The sequence below is a fragment of the Bison bison genome, unplaced genomic scaffold, assembly GCF_000754665.1.
Source record: "Bison bison bison isolate TAMUID 2011002044 unplaced genomic scaffold, Bison_UMD1.0 scf7180017864471, whole genome shotgun sequence".
Classification (NCBI taxonomy): domain Eukaryota; kingdom Metazoa; phylum Chordata; class Mammalia; order Artiodactyla; family Bovidae; genus Bison; species Bison bison.
The window spans coordinates 13,955,497-13,976,169 of NW_011495032.1; the positions used below are offsets into that span (position 1 = coordinate 13,955,497).

Genomic DNA, 20,673 nt, shown 5'->3' on the forward strand with positions numbered 1-20,673 from the left:
AGTCTCATCCTCACCTCCCCTGGTCCCTCGGTGTCCAGATTTTCTAGGATTTAGGCCTTGGCTGGCTTTATTCTCCTCCTGGAATCAAGTTCATTTATTTGTCTTCAACTCCTCCCAGCTCTAACTCAATCTCATAGAGCAAAGCGTTCATTCTCTCAGGTGTAAAGGTTGTGTCAGGTTAACCCTGTAGTAAATTTTATTTGATGATCAGACTAAATCATTCTGTAATTTTATCCTCATGGCTGCTCATTTCACAGTTAAAAAAAAAAACTAAAACATAGTGGGAACATTGATTTAGTCAGGGTTCAGTCAAAATTTTTATGAGTTCCCCTCATATTTTAGAAATTAATGCTTTTTTTCCCCTCTAAAGTTTCAATTTGGATTCCTTTCCACCCCGCCTCCCCCCCACCAAGAGCCCATGTCAGTTAAAATAAGACTTGAGTAGGTGACTATCCCAGTAGTGCCTGGGGGCAGAACTATTTGGGTAGATATGGTATTACTGCCTTTTTTCTCCAGATGTGGGTTTTTCTCTTTTTGAATTAAAAGTATATAGAAGTTTAGGTTGTCCTACTAGATGCAGAGGAGGGAGGCTTTCCATGCATGGTGCTGGTGAAGGAGTTGGGGTTGAACTGTGAGGATATGTTATTTCACACGGTTGGTCACTTTGGGGTGTCTGTATATATGTTTACACAGTGTTTCTCTCAGTAGTCTATTGAAATATATCAGCATGATTTCTACATAAAAGTTCGTATTTTTGTTGAAAAGGCTATCAGATTTCTCAAAGGAGATAAATTATGGGTAGGTTTGCTGTTTGGCTACCTAAAATAGAAGCACCCAGATTTTTCTGGGCGAGCTTGAGAAGAACATTTATCTCTGTCGACAGTTTTAAAAGAAGTATATAATTTTAAAGTATGAAACTCAAATTTAGTTTTTAATAGTAACTTCTGTGTTTTTTCTTTCTATCTTTGAGAGGCAGGTTATTGGAAAGACATGTGACCTTGTACTCTTGACTCTATGTCTGGTTGTGGGTTTGAAGTGTTATTTTTGTGCTTTCTTAAATGACTTAAGCACTTCTGACTGTACATTTGGGACAGAATAAATATGGTAGTTGGATATGGTTTTGAAAAGCCAACTAGATTTTTAGCCTGGTAATATGATAGTACTGTTCATTCTTATAACTGTCTAGGCTCATAGCTTTAAAAAACTCTTTAGTGACCTCCAGATTGGCTGGATTAGTTGGTGCTCTTTTCCTTTGTAAAATATATCAGCTGATGCCCATAACACAGTAAATGCCCAGAGTTGGAGGGCCATCCTATAGTGTGCTCTTGAGCTTCTCTTCCTACCAGTCTATGCTTATCTGGACTCAGTTGTGTTTATTTCAAGCCTATTTATGCCAGCTTTACTTACTATTATAGTTAATATAATGATTTTAAAATGTATGCAAAAAGAACTGTTTCTATGAAAATTCATTTGATTATTTAATAAGCCACCTAATAAGTTTCTAAAAGTGATTACAGCTGATTTAGGAGTAGCTGAAGTAACTAAAGGATTTGCTGTCGTTCAGTAGCTCAGTCATGTCTGACTCTTTGTGATCCTGTGGACTGAACCCTCCAGGCTCCTCTATCCATAAGATTTCCCAGGCAAGAATACTGGAGTGGATTGCCATTTCCTTCTCCAGGGGATCTTCCTGACCCAGGGATTGAACCCGTGTCTTGCTTGGCAGGCAGATTCCTTACTACTGAGCCACCAGGGAATCCCAAAGGATTTGGGAGATCATAAAATAAAAGTGTTCCCATTAAAACTGTCAGTTATTTAGCACAAGTAGATTAATTTGTGATTATGTAAACCTCAGAATCTTAGTGACTCAAATAATCACACTCACAGTGGGTGGGCCATTATAGGTGAGGTGGGAGGTCTGCCCATGTTGCCCTGGTCCTCAGTCCAGGGTGCAGTGTGATGGAGCTGTGCCCTCTGAAACACTGCTTATCCCTGTGGCAGAGGAAGGGCAAGTGTGAAACCTTCTTAGCTATACACCTGAATTTAGCAACCCCGTAGAGAAGAGTAGTGAGCATTTGTCAGGAATACTGCAGTCCACCCCACATTGCATGCCAGGTGTCTTTATAGCCTCACCTTTCTTTGAAGAAATTAGACCTGGAAAGTGATGCCATGGAGAATGTTTTACAAGAGACCACTGGGGACTACAGTCAATGGACATAGACTTAGAAAGCCTCAACACTACAGAAAAAGATTGGAAAATAAATATAGATCTTTATAGAGTTTATTCAAATAATAGGTTTTCGGGGACTTCCCTGGCGGTCCACTGGTTAAGACTCTGTGCTTCCACTGCAGGCGACCCGGGTTTGCTCCCTTTTTGAGGAACTAAGATCCCACATGCCACTGCTAAGACCTGGTGCAATTAAATACATATATTAAAAAATAATATTAATAGGCTTTGGTATATATCATTTACTTATGACTTCCAACCTTAACTGACCTTTTAAAAAAACCAACCAGCCAAACTTAAACATTAGGATGAAAAAGGATGTGAGTCTTAAATCCTCCTCACTCTCGTGCCTTCCTATTAAGTTAGTTTCCCACCTCTTATGATAGATTTGTCTGTTATTTCTTTTGCACTTACCTTCTTGTTTCATTTCCATTAGTTCTACCCTAGTTCTTATTCCTGACTTCTAGATTCATGCCCCAGCTGAATTTCCTGCTGCTAGCTTGTACAGTGCATTTATGCAAGTAGAAAAAGGTGTCCTTTAGGGCAATCACAGCCCCTCAGGAGCTTGACTTGATGTCAGTCCCCACATTACCCCTTGGCTGGCCCATTTTTATGCAGTGCATGAACTGAACACTGCACAGAGCAATCCCATTTCCTGCTTCTTCTCACTCCCCCAACGAATTCAGATTATTTCCTGATCAAATCTCAAATTTTTGTTGTCTCCATGTCTGCTCAAAAATTTTTGATGACTTCCCATCATCTATAATGGCTGTCCTCAACTTCATTTGCCATCTGACTATCACCAGTGACTGTCAGTCACACTTGTTGCCCTCTGGATGCGCTGATACCAGTAATGACTGCAAGAGGCAGGCTGTGTGATGCTTCCCTCTCTCCCGCCCATTTCCACCCCCTCAGCTCACACTCTCAGCCTTGCCCCAGCTCACCTTTCCTTCCAGCTTCATGGCCCAGCAGGACATGAAATCAGCTGTCTTCTGCTGCCGTTCTGTCTAGACACCATCTTTTGAATAGGTTTTGTACCTCTTGTTTTAAGTTCTTCTCTTTTTAATCACATCCTGAGTGCTCAGTTGCTTCAGTTGTGTCCGATTCTTTGAGACCCTGTGGACTGTAGCTTACTAGGCTCCTCTGCCCATGGGGATTCTCCAGGCAAGAATACTGGAGTGGGTTGCCATGCCCTCCTCTAGGGGATCATCCTGACCCAGGGATCGAACCTGCATCTCTTAATGTCTGCTGCATTGGCAGGTGGGTTCTTTACCACTAGCGCCACCTGGGAAGCCCTTAATCACATCCTAGTAATCGTATCCTGCTGCTGCTGCTGCTAAGTTGCTTCAGTTGTGTCCGACTCTGTGCGACCCCATAGACGGCAGCCCACCAGGCTCCTCCGTCCTGGGATTCTCCGGAAAAGAACACTGGAGTGGATTGCCATATCCTGCTCATTCTCAAAAAGGATCCTCATGGTCAGGTTTCACCTCTTCAGCCATCCTTCTTGTGATTCTCCTAGACCATGAAAATAGTTCACCTTTGAACATAGATGGTAGTCTCTATATTCTTTTTATAGTGAATTATCAGCCCTGTGTGAGCACTTGCGTATTTTTTAGATTTTTTAAAATTTTATTTTGATGTGGACCATATTTAAAGTCTTTGTTGAATTTGTTACAATTTTGTTTCTGTTTTGTTTTTTGGCTTTCCGGCCTTGCAAGCTATGTGGGTTCTTAGCTCTGCCTACTAGGGGTTGAGCCTGCCTGGCATTGGAAGGCAAAGTCTTAACCACTGGGCAGCCAGGGAAATCCCTGAACACTTGTTTTATTAGTTACATTGCTCCTAAGCATTTTTTTCACCCACCTAGTTTGCTAATGACAGGGAAACAGTTTAAGGGTCTCTCATTCCTTGTTATTCCGGTGCCTTTGCATCCTAGGGGCACAGGTCAGAACAGGAGGCTGTGATTGGAGGAGAGTCCGGCCTGGTTAATCATATAATTCAGTTCTGGATGGAAGCTGAGGCTGTGTCTTCCTAGCCACAGGATATTGACCTACTTTCCCCCTCTTATCTGTTTGCAAAATATTTGTTGTACTTAGTGTGTTTTCCCTGTCACAACGAATGTTTGTCTCTCCCTTTCATATGAACTGAATGCTAAAGTGCTAGTTAAATTGGTGGAAAAAACAATGGAGAAGAAAAGTTGGTAAGCAGTTTTAATTTCTAAACGTGGATGTCATAATTATGTCATTTAAAGAGAACTCTGTAGTTTTTCGATCTACCTGCCTACCTACTTACCTAGTGAGAGACGTGATTAAGGATAGAGTGGAAAGTTAAAGGTGTTTAGGCCTTTGAGTTGATGCTTTACAATATTAAAATGTGGTAGTTTGAAAATCTTTTTTTCATAAACTACTTGTAGCAGGAAATGAACTTTTCTTAATCGGCCATATACAATGTAGTTCACTATTAAATATTTATATCTTACCAGAACTTCCCTTGGGAAAATTTACTGTGTAGTTCTATACCTGGTCAAACTGTTTAGCAGTTGATTTTTCTATAGCTTTACAGGTTGAGACCATGCTGTATTCAAGGGCAAAAATAAGTGTGCATGTCTTAAAGGGCATTTTTATGTATGTATACTTCTGTAAATATATGAAATAATTTCTGCTTCCTAAAAATTTTGGGAAATGAACAGAACTGTTATTACAATTTAGTTACCATTTATCAATTTAAATTTAGTAAACACAAATTTTGTTAGACAATTTAATTTGTGACTTAAAAAGAGTTATTTAGCTATGGTATGCCTTGTAAATTGCTCTGCTATATTGTATATCTTTCTGTTTCTTCCTAAATGCTTTATAATGTGTTTAGAGATACAGAAAAGTTGGTGCATTTGGTTTTAAATTCAGTAATGCTTCCAAAATGAGCAAAACTAGAAAAAACTTATTCCAGAAAATACTTCAAAATTCTAATCTGATTGCTAATTTTAGTCAATTTAGGTGAAGTAACCCCAGTGCAATTTAGCTATTTTCTTTAAAAATTCTTTTTCAGTGACAAAGTCATTTTGCCTTCTCAATTTACATATCAGTGTCATTTTGGTAACATGTTAGCTGTTTTTGTTTGATCAGTTCTCAACTAATAAACATTCATGAAGCCCTAACGTAAATTGTATAAACATCTCTGTCTTTGATTACATAGTGTGGATATGTAACTATCCACTAAAGTGGTTTAGGGGATAACTGCTTGAGGAAGCTTCTGAATTTTTATTATTCCAAAAATACTTTTTCTTAACCACAAGCACAGAGACATTACTGAAGATGTACTGTTGAGCGATGCATATTTTTCTTTTACTATGGTTTCTTTTTCTTTAATTCTTATTAGAGTATAGTTGGGTTTATATGGATTTCTTAATTTGTAATTTTAGATCCCTTTTTGCTTTCATAACTGGATACATTTGTTAAAACAACCAGTGCCATTTTGCAGCTAAGCGTGTAGTTGTAAACAGAGAACACAGTCACGTGTGTCCCGATGCCTTTCCTGATGGTGATCCTGTGATTTTGTTCATTTCCTTCTGTGCTGTGTGTGGTTATTCCCTTAATATTTTTTTTTCTTTTTTTTGGCTGGTGAGGTCAGAACAAAGAGAGCTGCGTTCCTTTATGTCTGAGTAAGTGTCATTGGGAAAGTTTTCTGTGGCCTGGCATTTTTGGTTTCTCACATTCTTTGTAATCAGGCCTGTGATTGCTTACCCTGAAATGAAGGAAGTCAGTCTTTCCCAGTTGAGCTATTCTTGCTGAGTCAGTAATGATGGAAGCCAGAGCAAGACCTTAGGAGACGATGTGTTCGACCCCTATGTGGGGAGACTGAGGCTCAACATTGGCAGTGTGCTGGGTCTCCCTGCACTACTGCAGAACTCGGGGGGTTCTTTCTGAGCCACTGTGGTGTTCATTCCAACCTCTGGTCTGTTGCAGAATGCAACAGCTGATGTTTCCCGGAGAGATACTTTCCTTCCTTACCGCAGAGAGTGCACAAAATTCAGTACCTTTCCCTCCATTGTCACTGAAAAGAGCCTGGATGATGCAAGGAGCCTTTTTTAAGGAAAGTATAGTTTTGCTTTGGTGTACCCTAGGCTATTTCATGTGAGTGTCATTGTTCAGCCAGGTGTCTTCAGAAATTGACATAGAGGGACCCCCAAACTGCTGGGTACAAGGAACCCTACATGTATGGCTCCCAGGTGCAAATCACCGTACTTTGAACTATAAGGGAACAGCTTGAGTGCTTGGATGGTCTGGTCAAGCATACAGAGAACAGAGAGGGACTCCAAACCTTGTAAGCAAGGGGAGGGGCTGAGGACAGGAGAACTTGGTGTGGGTATTAGCGTGTGGGACGAGACAGAGACCCTCTGATTAACGAGCCAGTTCGTTTGGAAGGAAAGTTGGATTTCCCCTGGTGGCTGTGTTCTGTTTAATAACCACTGGTCGTATTTGGGGTCTGTGCACCAGCCAGGAACTAATCAGAGCTGTCAGGTGTGCCAGTTACATGTGAGCCCTTTTACGTTCACCTGGGGGTTCCAGGGCGTCAGGTTTGCCAATCTAAACACGTTGGACTTCTTGGAAATTTTTTTAATCTGTCACGAGGGAACGGATTGAGAGGCCTATTGGTTATAATTTGCAGGTCCCAGTGCAGCTGAGTTTGTGTTTCTGACTATAACAGTGGTTTACAGTTTTAGGCTCCTTTGTCCCTCAGGAACTCATAGGCCTTTTCAGACATTAGCTCATGAGTTCTCATAACGTCCAATGTGAGTGGGACAGCATGACCATAGGTTCCCCCTAAAGTCAGGACGGCTTGTCTTCCATTCCCGATGGGTGCTGCGCTGGGGAAGGGGGTGGAGAAGAGGCGTGGGGGTGGTTTTCAGACCCAGTCTTGGGGGTGGGTGGCATTCTCTGAAGGCACCCTGCCCTTTGGCAGTTGTTCCTGCCATGACTCTGCAGAACTTCCTCCGGGAAGTGATGGTGGAGATAGTGCTGTCGGCTGCGTGCTTCCTCGGGGTACTGACCTCATGGGATGTCCACTGCACATGAGGCAATGCTCAAGGTTATTTACATGGACACACCAGCCAGGAGACCTCAGGGCCAAGCAGGGGAGCTCTTCAGGTTAGCAGAAATAGGCACTAGGGAGGGAGAGAACTGGCATCTGGTGATAGCCTCTTGGGAGTCGGGCTTTGCTTTCTCAAAAGAGAAAGTAGACTGGATATTGTCATCCCTGAATTTTTAGATCAGAACTCGAATTCCAGAGATGAATTTCCTTGGATGCAAGCTTGGGTCAGTGATTCAAAGTCTGTGATGTTCCACGTTGGGTGGATCAAAAGTGAATTCTCAGTCATGGTAAACTCTTGCTACTGAACTTGTGAAAAGTTACTCTTTCCCAAGTCAAGCTTCTCTAAGAACTGTGGAGTATTCTGAAGTTTGATGACTTAGGAATTAGAGTGAAGGATGTGTGTGTAATATAATGAGTATGAAAGCCTATACTCTTAGACCCATTAGGAAAGCTTCCTCTTCACGCTGGCTCTTCCAGAAACCAAATATGCAACATCTCCTGGGTCCATTTCTATCTCTGGTAAAATAAGGATTTGCCTGGGATGCTAAGAAATTTTGCTCATACATCAGAAGAGGTAGTCTGTAGTTTGTAATCCAGAACTTTCAATGTTGTCATAGCAGCCAGTTATTTTTGATTCAAAAGTCTTTCTAATTAGTCTCGATAATACAATTCATCATTTCCTTAGAAAAGAACTTTTTTTTAATGTATCACATTATAAATTATAAAGTTCTGTCTAGATGCTATCTTTCAAATCCTTAATAACTGGACCATGCCTGGGGTTGAGGGTAGCCCAGCTCCTGGCTGACGGCTTTGCTATACCCAGACAGAAACAAACCTGACATTGCCGCTGAGTGGTTCCTGGCCCATCTCTGCCTGTTCAGAGGTACCCTCCAGGGTGTGGACTCTTACATATCCAGAAAGTTGCATCAATTGCCTTTCGCATTAACAGCTTTTTAAGATCTGAGTCTGGCTTTGTGATTTATGGGCTTCTGTATGGTTTTAGCTGTTTGTTTTCATTCCCAGTTCAAATCTAGTCCATTTTATCATTGCCTGATAACTTAATGTCCTTTTTCTTATCCATAGTTGGAGCTCAAGACAACAGTTATTGTATGGAAACTGCCTGGTAGTTAGGCCTGTTTCTTTCCTAAATCTAAGATGCTAACAAAAACCTTCCTACTAGCAGTCTATTAAATATCCTTAACAAAACGCTTTAGAGAAAGATGGATAAAACCTCAGTGTGTAGTGGCTTTAACAGTGGAAAACAGGATTGGAAAATCAGATAACTATGTGAAGTAAAGCCATGAATCGGCATACCATATACTATAAGCTTCTCTAAGGAAGTGTGTTGATAGGAATGAAAATTGGCATCATTTGAGCCTTTTCATAAATGCATGTCGTGGCCCATTTTCTTAGACTTGGGGGAGCCCTGCATAGCACCCTGTGTGGCCCACCAGCCTCTTCTCCTTTAAGAGACACTCTGCTTGAGTAAATTGTCCTAAAGAATGCAGTTTTCATTCCACTTGCCCTTAACTTCATAAATACTAAGAAAGTGTTTTGGCCTTCAGTTTCTAACCCAGGTCTTTCTTATTCTTGGTGAACCTCATGAGGCTCTCTGGTAGGAAGGGTAGAGATAATGGAACCAACCCTGGAAGAACAGTGGGCCGAGTCACTCCCAGGTGCATCCATCTACCTATTCTGCACACCAGCGCCTTGTGCACCATCCCTTGGCCAGGCAGCGGGGGTCTTCACATGTGGGGAGCTCAGGCTTTCTCCAGAGGCCGGAGGAGACCAGCAAGCTGACAGTTGTGCTGGATGTGTAGGGTTTGCTCAGAGCACACTGCTTTTGGGGAAGGGCTTCTCATACCTGTTTAAGTCAGGGAGGATTTATTTAAGACAAGCAGCTCAGCTGATCCTGTGGAGCAAAGGCCTACAGCTAGAACTACTTTTCTGTCTGTCCCAGGAGGTCCTTCATGTGAGGTTTGCCTTAAGGGGTTGAGAGACTTGGTCAAGGAGCAGTGAGAACGAGGAGGAAGGCTGGAGTCCAATTGTGGTTGTCAGCTCTGATGAGGAATTTTTTTTTTATATTTGATAAAATATACATAACGTATCATGGTCATTTTAACCTTTTTAAGTGTGCAGTTCAATGGCACAGAGGATATTTACATTGTTGTGTAACTATCAGCACCATTGGTCATCTTCCCAAAGTGAAACCTTGTACTGGTTAAACAGCAACTTCCCTTTCCCTCCTCCCTCAGCCCCTAGTAACCACCGTCCTAGTTTCTGTCTTTATGAATTTGACTGCTCTAGGGCCTCATATAAGTGGAGTCATACAGTACTGACTTATTTCAGTTGGTCAGATGGTAAAGAATCCGCCTGCAATGCAGGAGATCCGGGTTCGATCCCTGGGACAGGAAGATCCCCCACAGAAGGGAATGGCAACCCACTCTAGTATTCTTGGGGCTTCCTTGGTGGCTCAGATGGTAAAGAATCTGCCTGCAATGTGGGAGAACTCTGCAATGCGGGAGACCTTGGTTCAATCCCTGGGCCAGGAAGATTCCCTGGAGGAGGAAATGGCAACCCACTCCAGGGTTCTTGTCTGGAGAGTTCCATGGACCCAGAAGCCTGGCGGGCTACCATCCATGGGTTCACAGAGTGGGACAGGAATGAGTGACTAACACTTTCACTATTTCAGTTAGCATGATGTCCTCAGGTTTCATCTGTGCTATAGCATGTGTCAGAATTTGCTTTTTTTCTTAAGGCTGAATAATATCCCATTGTGTGTGTGTCACATTTTGTTTTGTGAATAATGCTGCTTTGAACATGAACGTTGGAGTCCCTCCTTTCAAATTCTAAAGTAGAATTGCTGGGTCATATGGTAGTTCTCTGATCTTTTTGAGCATCTCCTAAGGAATTTGAATATTAAGAGATGCTGGAGAGTTATTGGAGGATTTACAGCAGGTCTTACCTGATCAGTGGAGAAGAAAATGCCAACCCATTCTAGTATTCTTGCCTGGAGAATTCCATGGACAGAGGAGCCTGGTGGGCTATAGTCCATGGGGTCATAAAGAGTAGGATACAACTGAGTGACTTTCACTTACCTGATCAAACTGTGATGTAGAAGGGCAACTTGGGTGGTGTGGCACATGGGTCGGGGGAGGAGGGGGCCTGGTAGAGGCAGTGGTGAAGACAACTTAGGAGGTTGCTGCCTTCAGGGTGAGAAATGATGAAGCCTGAACTGGGGCAGTCCCAGTGGGGAAGGGTGGGAAGGGATGGAGCAGGAGTGATTAAGCTGATATAATCAAGGTGATACATTGTGTGGGGAGTTAGAGACAGGGAGAGGCCAAAGGTGAGAAAACTAGATCAACTGTGACTGTGGAATTTAGGGAGAGTAAGATGGTTTTGTTTTTGTTTCTGGTCTTGTGGTATGTGATGGTAGAAGAGATGTGGATGTGTACTGATATGTTAGAAACAGCCAAGTGGTAGAGATGATTGGTGGGCAGGTGGTGCTACTGTGGGTTGCTAATTTGAGGGTGGGGAGATGGTAAAGAGGGGCTTGCTTGGTGGGTCAGAGGGTAAAGAATCTGCCTGCAGTGTAGGAGACCTGAGTTCAGTTCCTGGGTTGGTAAGATCCCCTGGAGAAGGGAATGGCTACCCACTCCAGTATTCTTGCCTGGAGAATTCCATGGACAGAGGAGCCCGGTGGGCTACAGTCGATGGAGTTGCAAAGAGTCAGCCATGATTGAGTGACTAAGCATACACACAGAAGGTAAAGAACAGAGGGGCAGATGGCCATACAATTTGGCTGAATTTTAAAGTGTTGGATATTACTGGTGTAGCTCCAGAGTTTCATAGCTCCCATGGATCTATTTCACATTCCTACCTGAGGCAGAAATACTTACATAGATCAATTTATAAAGCCAGAAATGATGGCCATTTCATTGGTTATAAAAATCAGGTTTTCTAGGGATTCTAATGAATCCAGAAGGATTTAAACTAAAGCATGAGGCTGTTGGATTTGGCTTATATTCTTTTTGCTCATCTACATTTTCTGATTTCTTTTTTCCTCTAGTGAACTTGTGTTGCTTTTAATCATTAAGATAGTCATTTGAAATTTCAAAAGTTACCTATTTTTTGTCTCAACTCTCTTACTAGACTGTGAGCTCCTGGGGAGTGTATGGGACAAGGAAGTACCACGATTATTGTGTGTCCCTAGCACTTAACACAATGCTAGGGACCAACAGGGCTGAATAGCGTAAGCGGTGGTTGAACCGAATTGAATGGAAATTTAATCAGACTTTTCTCAAAGATGAGGTTGGTGCTATTTTGAAAGATCCAGGAAGGAAGTTTCAGGTTTTTTTTAGTCACTTAACCCTAATTATATTAGGTACTGAACCACGTCTTACAAACTTGGCCTCTCTTTTGCCTTTGTTTTGCTATCAGGATTTGCTGAGTCTTATTTTATTCATGAAATCTTGCCACATTGGCTTTGTTTTCTTAGTTAAATGTGTTTCTCATGTTATCCTTAAAAGCATTAGCGATGTCTTTGGGAGCCAAATAGCTCAATTCTGTTTCCTGTCCTTTGTTGATAGTATTGTGTTTTTAGAGGAATGGATCAAAGTGGCTTGAAGCCACAGTCATTATTTTGCCTTCTGGTCGGCTGGGAGGGAACCACCCAACCCAGGATGGCAGCTGTGAGAATGTGCACTATTGAACAACTCAGTTGTCAACCATAAATTTGCACACTTGTTTTCCTTTTGTGTTTGTCTGAATGCCTGCCATGTGCCAGAGGCTGTGCACTGTGCCTTTGGGGAAATAAAGATGAAAAAGGGTGACTCTTGACACCATGGAGCTGATTCTCCAGAAAAGGGGCTATAAAGCATACAAGACTACGGCACAAGGAGGTTAATGAGGGGAACTCGAGTCAAATAACAGTGGTTACTATGGTAAGAAGACTCCCCAAAGGCTCTGCTTCTGATGTATATTATAATAGATGTATTCAGATGTCCTCATTTACAGTTACCAGAGCAGTAGATAACCTGCTTTCATTAAGTTTTCCTGAAAGTGGCTTTTATGGCTATGCTTAAGAAATTCCTTCACATTTTAAAATTTATTTATTATTTAATCATTTACTTATTTATTTTTGGCCATACTGGGACACTCGCAGGATCTTCCCTGGTGGCTCAGATGGTACGGCATCTGCCTGCAATGCGGGAGACCCGGGTTTGATTCCTGGGTCGGAAAGATCCCCTGGAGAAGGAAATGGCAATCCACTCCAGCACTCTTGCCTGGAAAATCCCATGGACGGAGGAGCCTGATAGGCTACAGTCCATGGGGTCGCAAAGAGTCGGACACAACTGAGCGACTTCACTTTCACTTTCATACTGGGACACTCGCAGGATCTTAGTTTGCCCACAAGGGATTGAACCCGGGCCATGGTAGTGAAAGTGTCATTAAGAGTCCTAACCACTGGACTGCCAGGAAATTTCCATTATTTACTAATTTTTTAAGTTGAATGGCTCAGATGGTAAAGAAACTGCCTGCAATGCGGGAGAACCAGGTTGATCACTGGGTGGGAAGATCCCCTGACGAATGGAATGGCAACTCTCTGTAGTATTCTTGCCTGGAGGAATCCTTGGACAGAGGAGCCTGGTTGATGACAGTCCATGGGGTTGCAAAGAGTCAGACACGACTAAACGACAAACACTTTTTTTTCATAGTTGATTTACAATTTTGTGTTAGTTTCTGGTGTGCAAACGATTCAGTTTTATATGTAATCTTTTTCATATTCTTTTCCATTATGGTTTATTACAGGATGTTGAATATTATTTCCTGTACCACACAGTAGGACCTTGTTGTGTATCTGTTTTATGTAATAGTAGCTTGTAGTCCAAGGTTTCTTCAAATTTAAAATTGTGTTCATAAATCAATGTTAATCCTTGTTAACCATTGCCCTGCTCAGCTCTGATTTGAGAATGTTCTTTCAGATTCTACAATAAAACTGTTTCAACTTAAAAATACACATTTGTTCTCATCTGTGGCATTCTGAGGCTTTTGAGTAATGTGGGAGACCAACAGATAATATATTTCAGCTTAAAATACATCTCTTATTTAGTCATTAAATTACCGATTACTTTGGAATAACTTTTCAGTGTTGCTGTTTTGATGTCAATAGTAGAACGGCCATGCTCTTCATAAGGATCTACTGTCTGGTTTGGCCATGTCTCTGTGGGGCTGTTGGCTTGGGGAATGCTGGTCTTGACATCCCCAGGCATAGACATTAACATGGTAGATGATTTAATTTAAGGTTGGGGCTGGGTAGACTACTCATATATATATGTTAAGTTATAGATGGCATTTTAAGATGCTGTAGAATGTTTATGTTTCATTCTTTTGGATTTTGAGAGATTTTTGAAATGATGCTTTTCAGATTTTAAATGGTATTTTTATGCTGCAAAAGATGCCAGTAAATGAATTGATATATACTGCAATATAGGTAGTACGTTTTTGAGATGAGAGTAAGTAGGGGAAGGAATGCTTTGATCATGTACTTTGTTTTTCTTGGATGGACAAACAGGTGAAAAGAGCTTGTGCGGCCATGGAGTCACCTGTTATCAGTTGGTGAGCTTCTGGCTGGGCTAAACCAGTGCCCTTAGGTGGAGGTCCTGCCTCCAGGTTCCCCAGTGGTCCTCTAAAGGCTCCACCAGTTGTTGTATTTTGTGGATTGCTTTCTCCAAGGTTGGGAGAAAAAGATTGGTTTCACATAATACTGAAGATCGAACAGTGGTTTAATACTTATATTGGGCACAGTACTTAGTGTTCAAGTCAGTCAAGGATCTTGGTTGGGTGCAGTGCAGAAAGGATGTAGGAACTCACAGAATTGCTGAAAGGTCAGAGGACCAGGAAGGATATAAACTTAGAAGGTAGGCAGGAACCTCCAAAAGACTGGGGGACTGGGCAGCGGGATCCGTAGCAGAAGTCAGGGGATGGGAACCACCTGGTCTTCATGCTGCTGCTGTCATGCAGTGAGTAATAAGTATAACCACCAGCTGTCATCATGTCCCGGGACTTCTGGTCATAGGAGGATGTGATTGGCTGTGCATAAGCCATGTTCTGCCTTCCCAGATCGCTCAGTGGGTAGAATCTGCCTGCAATACAGGAGATGTAGGAAACTGGTTTGATCCCTGGATCAGGAAGGTCCTCTGGAGGAGCGCATGGCAATCCACTCCAGTATTCTTGCCTGGAGAATCTCATGGACAGAGGAGCCTGGCAGGCTACAGTCCATAGCGTTTCAAAGAGTTGAACATGACTGAAGTGACTTAGCACGCATGCACGCACGCATGCAGGCCACATTCTTTGGGGGTGGAGAAAGCATGTCTGTCTCCTTCGAATTCTGTAGTGAGAATTGGGCATTACTTCTCACTAGTTACTTGTCATAAGGTAACTTGGACTCCCTGAAAAAAGTAGAAGTGTGATAGTTGCTCAGTTGTGTCTGACTGTTTGTGACCCCATGGACTGAAGAATAGATCCTATGGACTAGCTCTCCTCTGTCCATGTCCTGGAGAATCCAGGCAAGAATACTGGAGTGAGTTGCCATTCTTTTCTCCAGGGGATCTTCTTGACCCAGAGATTGAACCTGGGTCTCCTGTATTGCAGGCGGATTCTTTGTTGGAATAGGATTGTATACAAGATAGTGTCTCCATTAAAAAAAAAAAAAAAAAGGCGAATGTCTCCTCTGGCTTATCTTGTGGCTGCCCAGAACTCACATATGCCTTTCTTTCCATACTTTGGCTTAAGAAAATAAAATGCTCCAGCCAGCATCATGCCGGAGAAGGCAATGGCACCCCACTCCAGTACTCTTGCCTGGAAAATCCCATGGATGGAGGAGCCTGGTAGGCTGCAGTCCATGGGGTCGCTAAGTGTCGGACACGACTGAGAGACTTCACTTTCACTTTTCACTTTCATGCATTGGAGAAGGCCATGGCAACCCACTCCAGTGTTCTTGCCTGGAGAATCCCAGGGACGGGGGAGCCTGGTGGGCTGCCATCTCTGGGGTCGCATAGAGTCGGACACAACTGAAGCGACTTAGCAGCAGCAGCAGCAGCATCATGCAGCTCTTCCCTGTGAGGCTGAAAACATAGCTGCCCCTCCACAGAGGGTATCAAGAAGATCTCTTTTGTCCGTTGTCTTCTGTGGCCCCATCTAAAGTGGAGTGTAGGGGATGATGGCTTTGTCATATTTTAACAGTTCTTGTTTTTAGTTTGTTTTATGAGTTGGAGGTCTTGGTGTTGATTGTCTTAAGAATTAAGTACTTGTCACTGTCAGCCAGACTCCCTTAAAAATGTTATTGGCTTTCAAGGTTTACTGCTTCCATCGACTAATAAAAAACAGTACGTGCGTGCTAAGTCGCTTCAGTCTTGTCCAATTCTTTGCGACCCCCTGGATTGTAGCCCACCAGGGGGTCTTCCCGACCTAGGGATCAAACCTCTGTCTCTTACATTTCCTGCATTAGCAGGCAGGTTCTTTACTGCTAGTGCCACCTAGGAAGCCCCAATAAAAATCAGACATACTACCAACCTCTAAGGTTTTGAACCTAGAACCCGATCTGAGAACTTGTCTCTGGGAGTTGGACCTGGCCTTAGCTCTTGGTGAATGGAATCCACCTGGGAATAGTTAAGAAGCTTAAGAAGCAGTAGCGTGGGTGATAATTCCCTTGCATTCCATCTTCACGGTGGGTGTGCTATCCTATTCTTGGGCTGTAGAGATGAAACAGTTGGTTCTTGGGACAGAGGACTTCTCTGCATCTCCTGCCTCCAGGCAGAGTGACTCCTCTTAGAATCATTTGTTCTCCCCTCTGGCTTTCGGACAGGCTAGTTTTACGGCTTTCTTGTAGATCTTCAATGAGTAGGCCACACTAACGCTAGCATCGGATTTTTTTCCTCACATTCTCAAAAGTTGCAAGCACAGGGTCCATGTTTTAAGGCACAACAGGCCATGGTTTAATCACCTGTTTCTCTGTTAAATATCAACGGTGATCTTGCCAGTCCAAATTAGTAAGTAGGTCCTCATGCCTCCACCCTTGCGGCCTTAGCTCAGCCGGTTCATGCTCTTTAGTGTGTTATTTACAACATTCTATTTCCTTGTGCCACCTTCTTTTATTGGGTAAGATGCTTTCTGTCACAAATAATAGAAATCCAACTCAAACAACTTAATAAGGAGAATTAGTTGGCCTCTGTGACTGAAAACTTGCAAGCTGTGTGGCAGGCTTCAGGTGCAAACCTTTCCGGAGGTTTGTGATGTCACTGGGTTATTTTCTTTCCTTGCCCTCTTCCGTGTACTGTTTTCCTCCTCAGTAGCTCCCTAATAAAAGCAGACCCTATGGACTGTAGCCTGCCAGGCTCCTTTGTCCATGGGATTTCCCAGATAATAATACTGGAGTGGTTTGCCATTTTCTTCTCCAGGGGATCTTCCTGACCCAGGGATCGAACCCAGGTCTTCTACATTGCAGGCAGCCTCTTTACCATTTGAGCTACTAGGGAAGCTCCAAAAGCAGTCATGGTCACAGCAATTCCTAGTACCACATCTGTAAATCATGCCACCCAGAGGTAGCTGGAACCTTTGTCCTAATACTCCAAGCCAAAGCTTCAGGCTTAGTTAAATGACCAGTGCTGAATCTGCTCTCATGGCTGGGAGATGGAAATGTGTTCATTGTCACAGTCTAGATCACACTCTGTATTCCTGGACATGAGATAAAAGTGGCTTCCTTGGAACAACATGGATTCCCCTGGGGGGTCTTGGGAAGGGTGCAGGTGGTGAGCTTGTATGCATCAAACACAAAGTGTCCTCGGTGCTCTCCATCTGTTCCCGTGTGGATTCTTCTGATAGTTTATGGAAACCTTGAGTTAGCAAGTCATTCTGAAATTTGTTCCTGTAGTCAGTGTTGCTCTTTCAGGGAAGAAACAAATCAGTTTCTTTGGGCTGAATTAAATATACGGGCTAATTTTGTTGAGATGTCAGAGTTACCCAACCAGGCCTGGAGATGGTAGTCAGGGAAAGTCAATCCATTTGTGTGAAGATAGGAAGTATCTCTGTGCCATTTTATCAGGGTTCCAGTTTCACCAGAATGAGAGTGTGGAGGAGGGTATCACTATTTGCTCCCCCAGAGAACCTAGATGCTAAAAAAAAAACAAAACAAAACTGGTACGAAACAAAACTCTGCTGGCTGGACTAAATGGATGTTGGCATCACCTTTTCAGTTGGTTTACTTTATTGTGGTATTTTGAGCTGAGAAAGTTGTGTTTTCAGAGTTTTTCCCTTTTACCCACTGCCTATAGCAGCATTTGTTTTGCCCTCTTCCGCCCTTGCCCTTTGGATTGATTATAAAGTTGGGAAAGAAATGTAAAAATCAGAACCCATACTCTTTTTTGAAACTCATATTTGAAACCATGGTGAAGCAGGTTTAATTACAGAGAAAGATTGGCTGCTTAATTGCTGTTACCTGCCACGAAGCTGTTGCCTTTCTGTAGCTGTTTCCATAAATAGACTTTATATACAGGAATCTACCCTGGGGCAAAGAGTTCCCATTCGGCCTCTTTACTTAATTCAAATTGCTAGGTTGAGGTGGTTATTTTTGAAACTCTTCTCAGGTTGATTTTCCCCTTAATCCCTAAGCCTTCTTCCCTCATCTGCCAAATTACATGTAATGTATCGCTGCTAGATTGCTTTTGGCATTTCTCAAGTCTGAGAACTTGAAATTTGATTGAAATGTTAATTTATTGCGACAGTTTGGGCACTCACGTTCCTATTCCTGAACAAGTCTCTGAAAGGACTTGGTGTGGGCCCAGCCCTGTCTCTGGCTTCTGTGCATCTCTAGAGCATGGCATGTCTCCTTCCTCCACCTGGTTTATTTTGAAAGAATCTGGCCTGATTCAAGGTATGTGAAACCATTCTTGGTATGACTGTTGTTGGGTTTTAGCAATACCTGGGGCTGTTTATTCCAAGTGTAGTTGGCATGATATTTAAAAAGATTAACAAATAAGTTAACTTTGGTTTTCTTCTTTTGATTATTAAATAGTTCCTTATTGGTTGCTTTTGTTTGTCGGAGAGCCTTGCTGCTGGTTCTTAGTCTCTCTTTTTTGGCTTTTCAGTACACACTTAAAAATTTTTTTTTTAATGTTGTTGTTGTTCAGTCACTTGGTCATGTCTGGCTGTTTGCAACCCATGGACTGCAGCACGTCAGGCTTCCCTGTCCTTCACCATTTCCTGGAGTTGCTCAAACTTACGTCTATCGAGTTTGTGACGCCATCCAGCCACCTCATCCTCCGTCGTCCCTTTCTCCTCCTGGCTTCAATCTTTCCAGCATCAGGGTCTTTTCCAGTGAGTCAGCTCTTCGTATCACGTGGTCAAAGCAGTGGAGCTTTAGACTTCAGCATCAGTCCTTCCAATGAATTTTCAGAGTTGATTTCCTTTAGGACTAACTGGTTTGATCTCCTTGCAGTCCAAGGGACTCTCAAGAGTCTTCTCCAGCACCACAGTTCAAAAGCATCAATTCTTCAGTGCTCGGCCTTCTTTATGGTCTAACTCTCACATCCATACATGACTGTTGGAAGAACCAAAGCTTTGACTAGATGGACCTTTGTTGTCAAAGTAATGTCTCTTTGCTCTTCTAGCAGTGTGTCTGTTGGAATGAGCATTAAGAATACTAAGGTCATTCTTGGCAGGTTATATTATATAGGCAACCTCTGATCTTCAAGTGGGGTGTATTCTTTTTGTATATCAGTCAGTGTTGACTCCTGGAATGAAGTTTCTCCCCATAGGTACAGTATTATAAGTGGTGATTTTGTTCTTTTAACACATAAATGTAATATAGTCCTAACTAACCATAAGCAAAATCTCTTAACCTTTCTGAGCTTCCTTATCTTAAAATGGGTATAATGATAACAATTTACCTCATAGAATTGTGAGAATTAAATTAATTGATGCACAGAAAGTTCTTGAGATAGCATCTGGTATGCAGCAAGTACTCCGTAAATGTTAACATCATTTTAAACACAATATGTTTTGGGAAAATGGCATTTTGCATTTCATCATGGAATACTGGGTGATGCCACTTGGGACAGCAGGTTTCTGTGGGTTCAGGTCTGACATTGGTAGGCAAGGGCTGGTAGAAAGGGGTGGGGTGGGTTCTCTTGCTAGTGTTTTGCAACTTCTGGTTGGGGAGAGGTGATGATCTAGAAAGAAGGAAACAGCAATCCTGGCTACCTAGTGGCTCTTTCAGTTAATGGACTTTGCTTGGGGTGATGATGACTGGGAGGGAGGTTCATCTTTGGTGGCAGGTTGGCAGTTGGGACTTCTAGCTTGGCAGTGACGCAGCCTTCCCCCCACCCCCTCTACCCCCTAGGCTTCTGACATAGGTTGTAGGAAAGGAGAGGTTACAACATAGGTGAGGCAAGTGAGGACCATTAGGAACTGGCAGTGTTTCATTTCTCCATTGGTGCCAAGAACCCATCTGAACTAATCTTGCTCATTTAAATTCTTCCTTTCTCTTTCTTTGCTACAGCAAGAGACTATGGCCAAGATGGAGGTGAAAACATCACTGCTGGACAATATGATTGGAGTTGGAGATATGGTTCTTTTAGAACCTCTCAATGAGGACACCGTCATCGACAACCTCAAGAAGCGCTTTGACCACAATGAGATATATGTGAGTGTGCACGGAATGTCATCTGGGGAGTTTAGACTTTGCATTTTATGGTGCAGAGTGGGCTTCTCTTCCTCAGACTCTTCTTTTTTCTGTTTATTGGAGTCCAGAGGTATTTGTTGATACCCTCAGGAAGAAGTTTGTGTTTGCTCACTTGGTGCGTGAGTAATGTTGATGAGAATCTCGTGAGTCTCTTACCACACATGGTGTCTGCTAACCAGGCAGAGTGTTGCACTGGACGTTGATGGTATTCCAAATCAAGTGGAAGACTACGTTCTGCCCTCTGAGGGACATATGCTCAGGAGGAAGTTTGAAATCCAGAAGTGTCATGGATACCTACATAAGATTAGTAGTCTAATCTTTGAGAAACCACTTGTTGAAATGCAAGGCAGTCAACTGTCAAAAGAGAGAGAAACCTTCCTGATATTTGTAGTTAGTAAGAGACAGGAGCAAATTACCAGCTATGGATATGTGTTTGGTCCCTGGAGATTTGGGAATAGTCTTGTCCTGCTATACAAAAGTATTATGTCAGGCACAAGAATGAAAATATAGAAATATATACAGTGATAGAAATATTATGTTGTAAAAATTCTCTATGAAGGATTTCACAGTGTTATGCTGTTGAGTTTTTTAAATGTATTTAAAATATGAATGAGAAATGCTTTTA

General features: G+C 42.5%; 1 protein-coding gene across 5 annotated transcripts in view; it reads left to right on the top strand.

The window, feature by feature from the left end:
* The window catches only part of MYO1B (myosin IB), a 199,730-nt gene that overhangs the window by 15,398 nt on the left and 163,659 nt on the right, over positions 1 to 20,673 (top strand). For 2 of the 5 annotated variants that reach the window (XM_010860847.1, XM_010860848.1), the window contains exons 1-2: positions 4,241 to 4,421; positions 19,866 to 20,009. In XM_010860847.1, coding sequence (XP_010859149.1) covers positions 19,875 to 20,009 — 135 coding nt within the window. In that variant the 5' untranslated portion in view covers positions 4,241 to 4,421; positions 19,866 to 19,874. Of the gene's footprint in view, positions 1 to 4,239; positions 4,422 to 5,763; positions 5,880 to 19,865; positions 20,010 to 20,673 lie in introns of those variants that run through there. The other 3 variants (XM_010860844.1, XM_010860846.1, XM_010860845.1) reach the window with 3 other exon arrangements.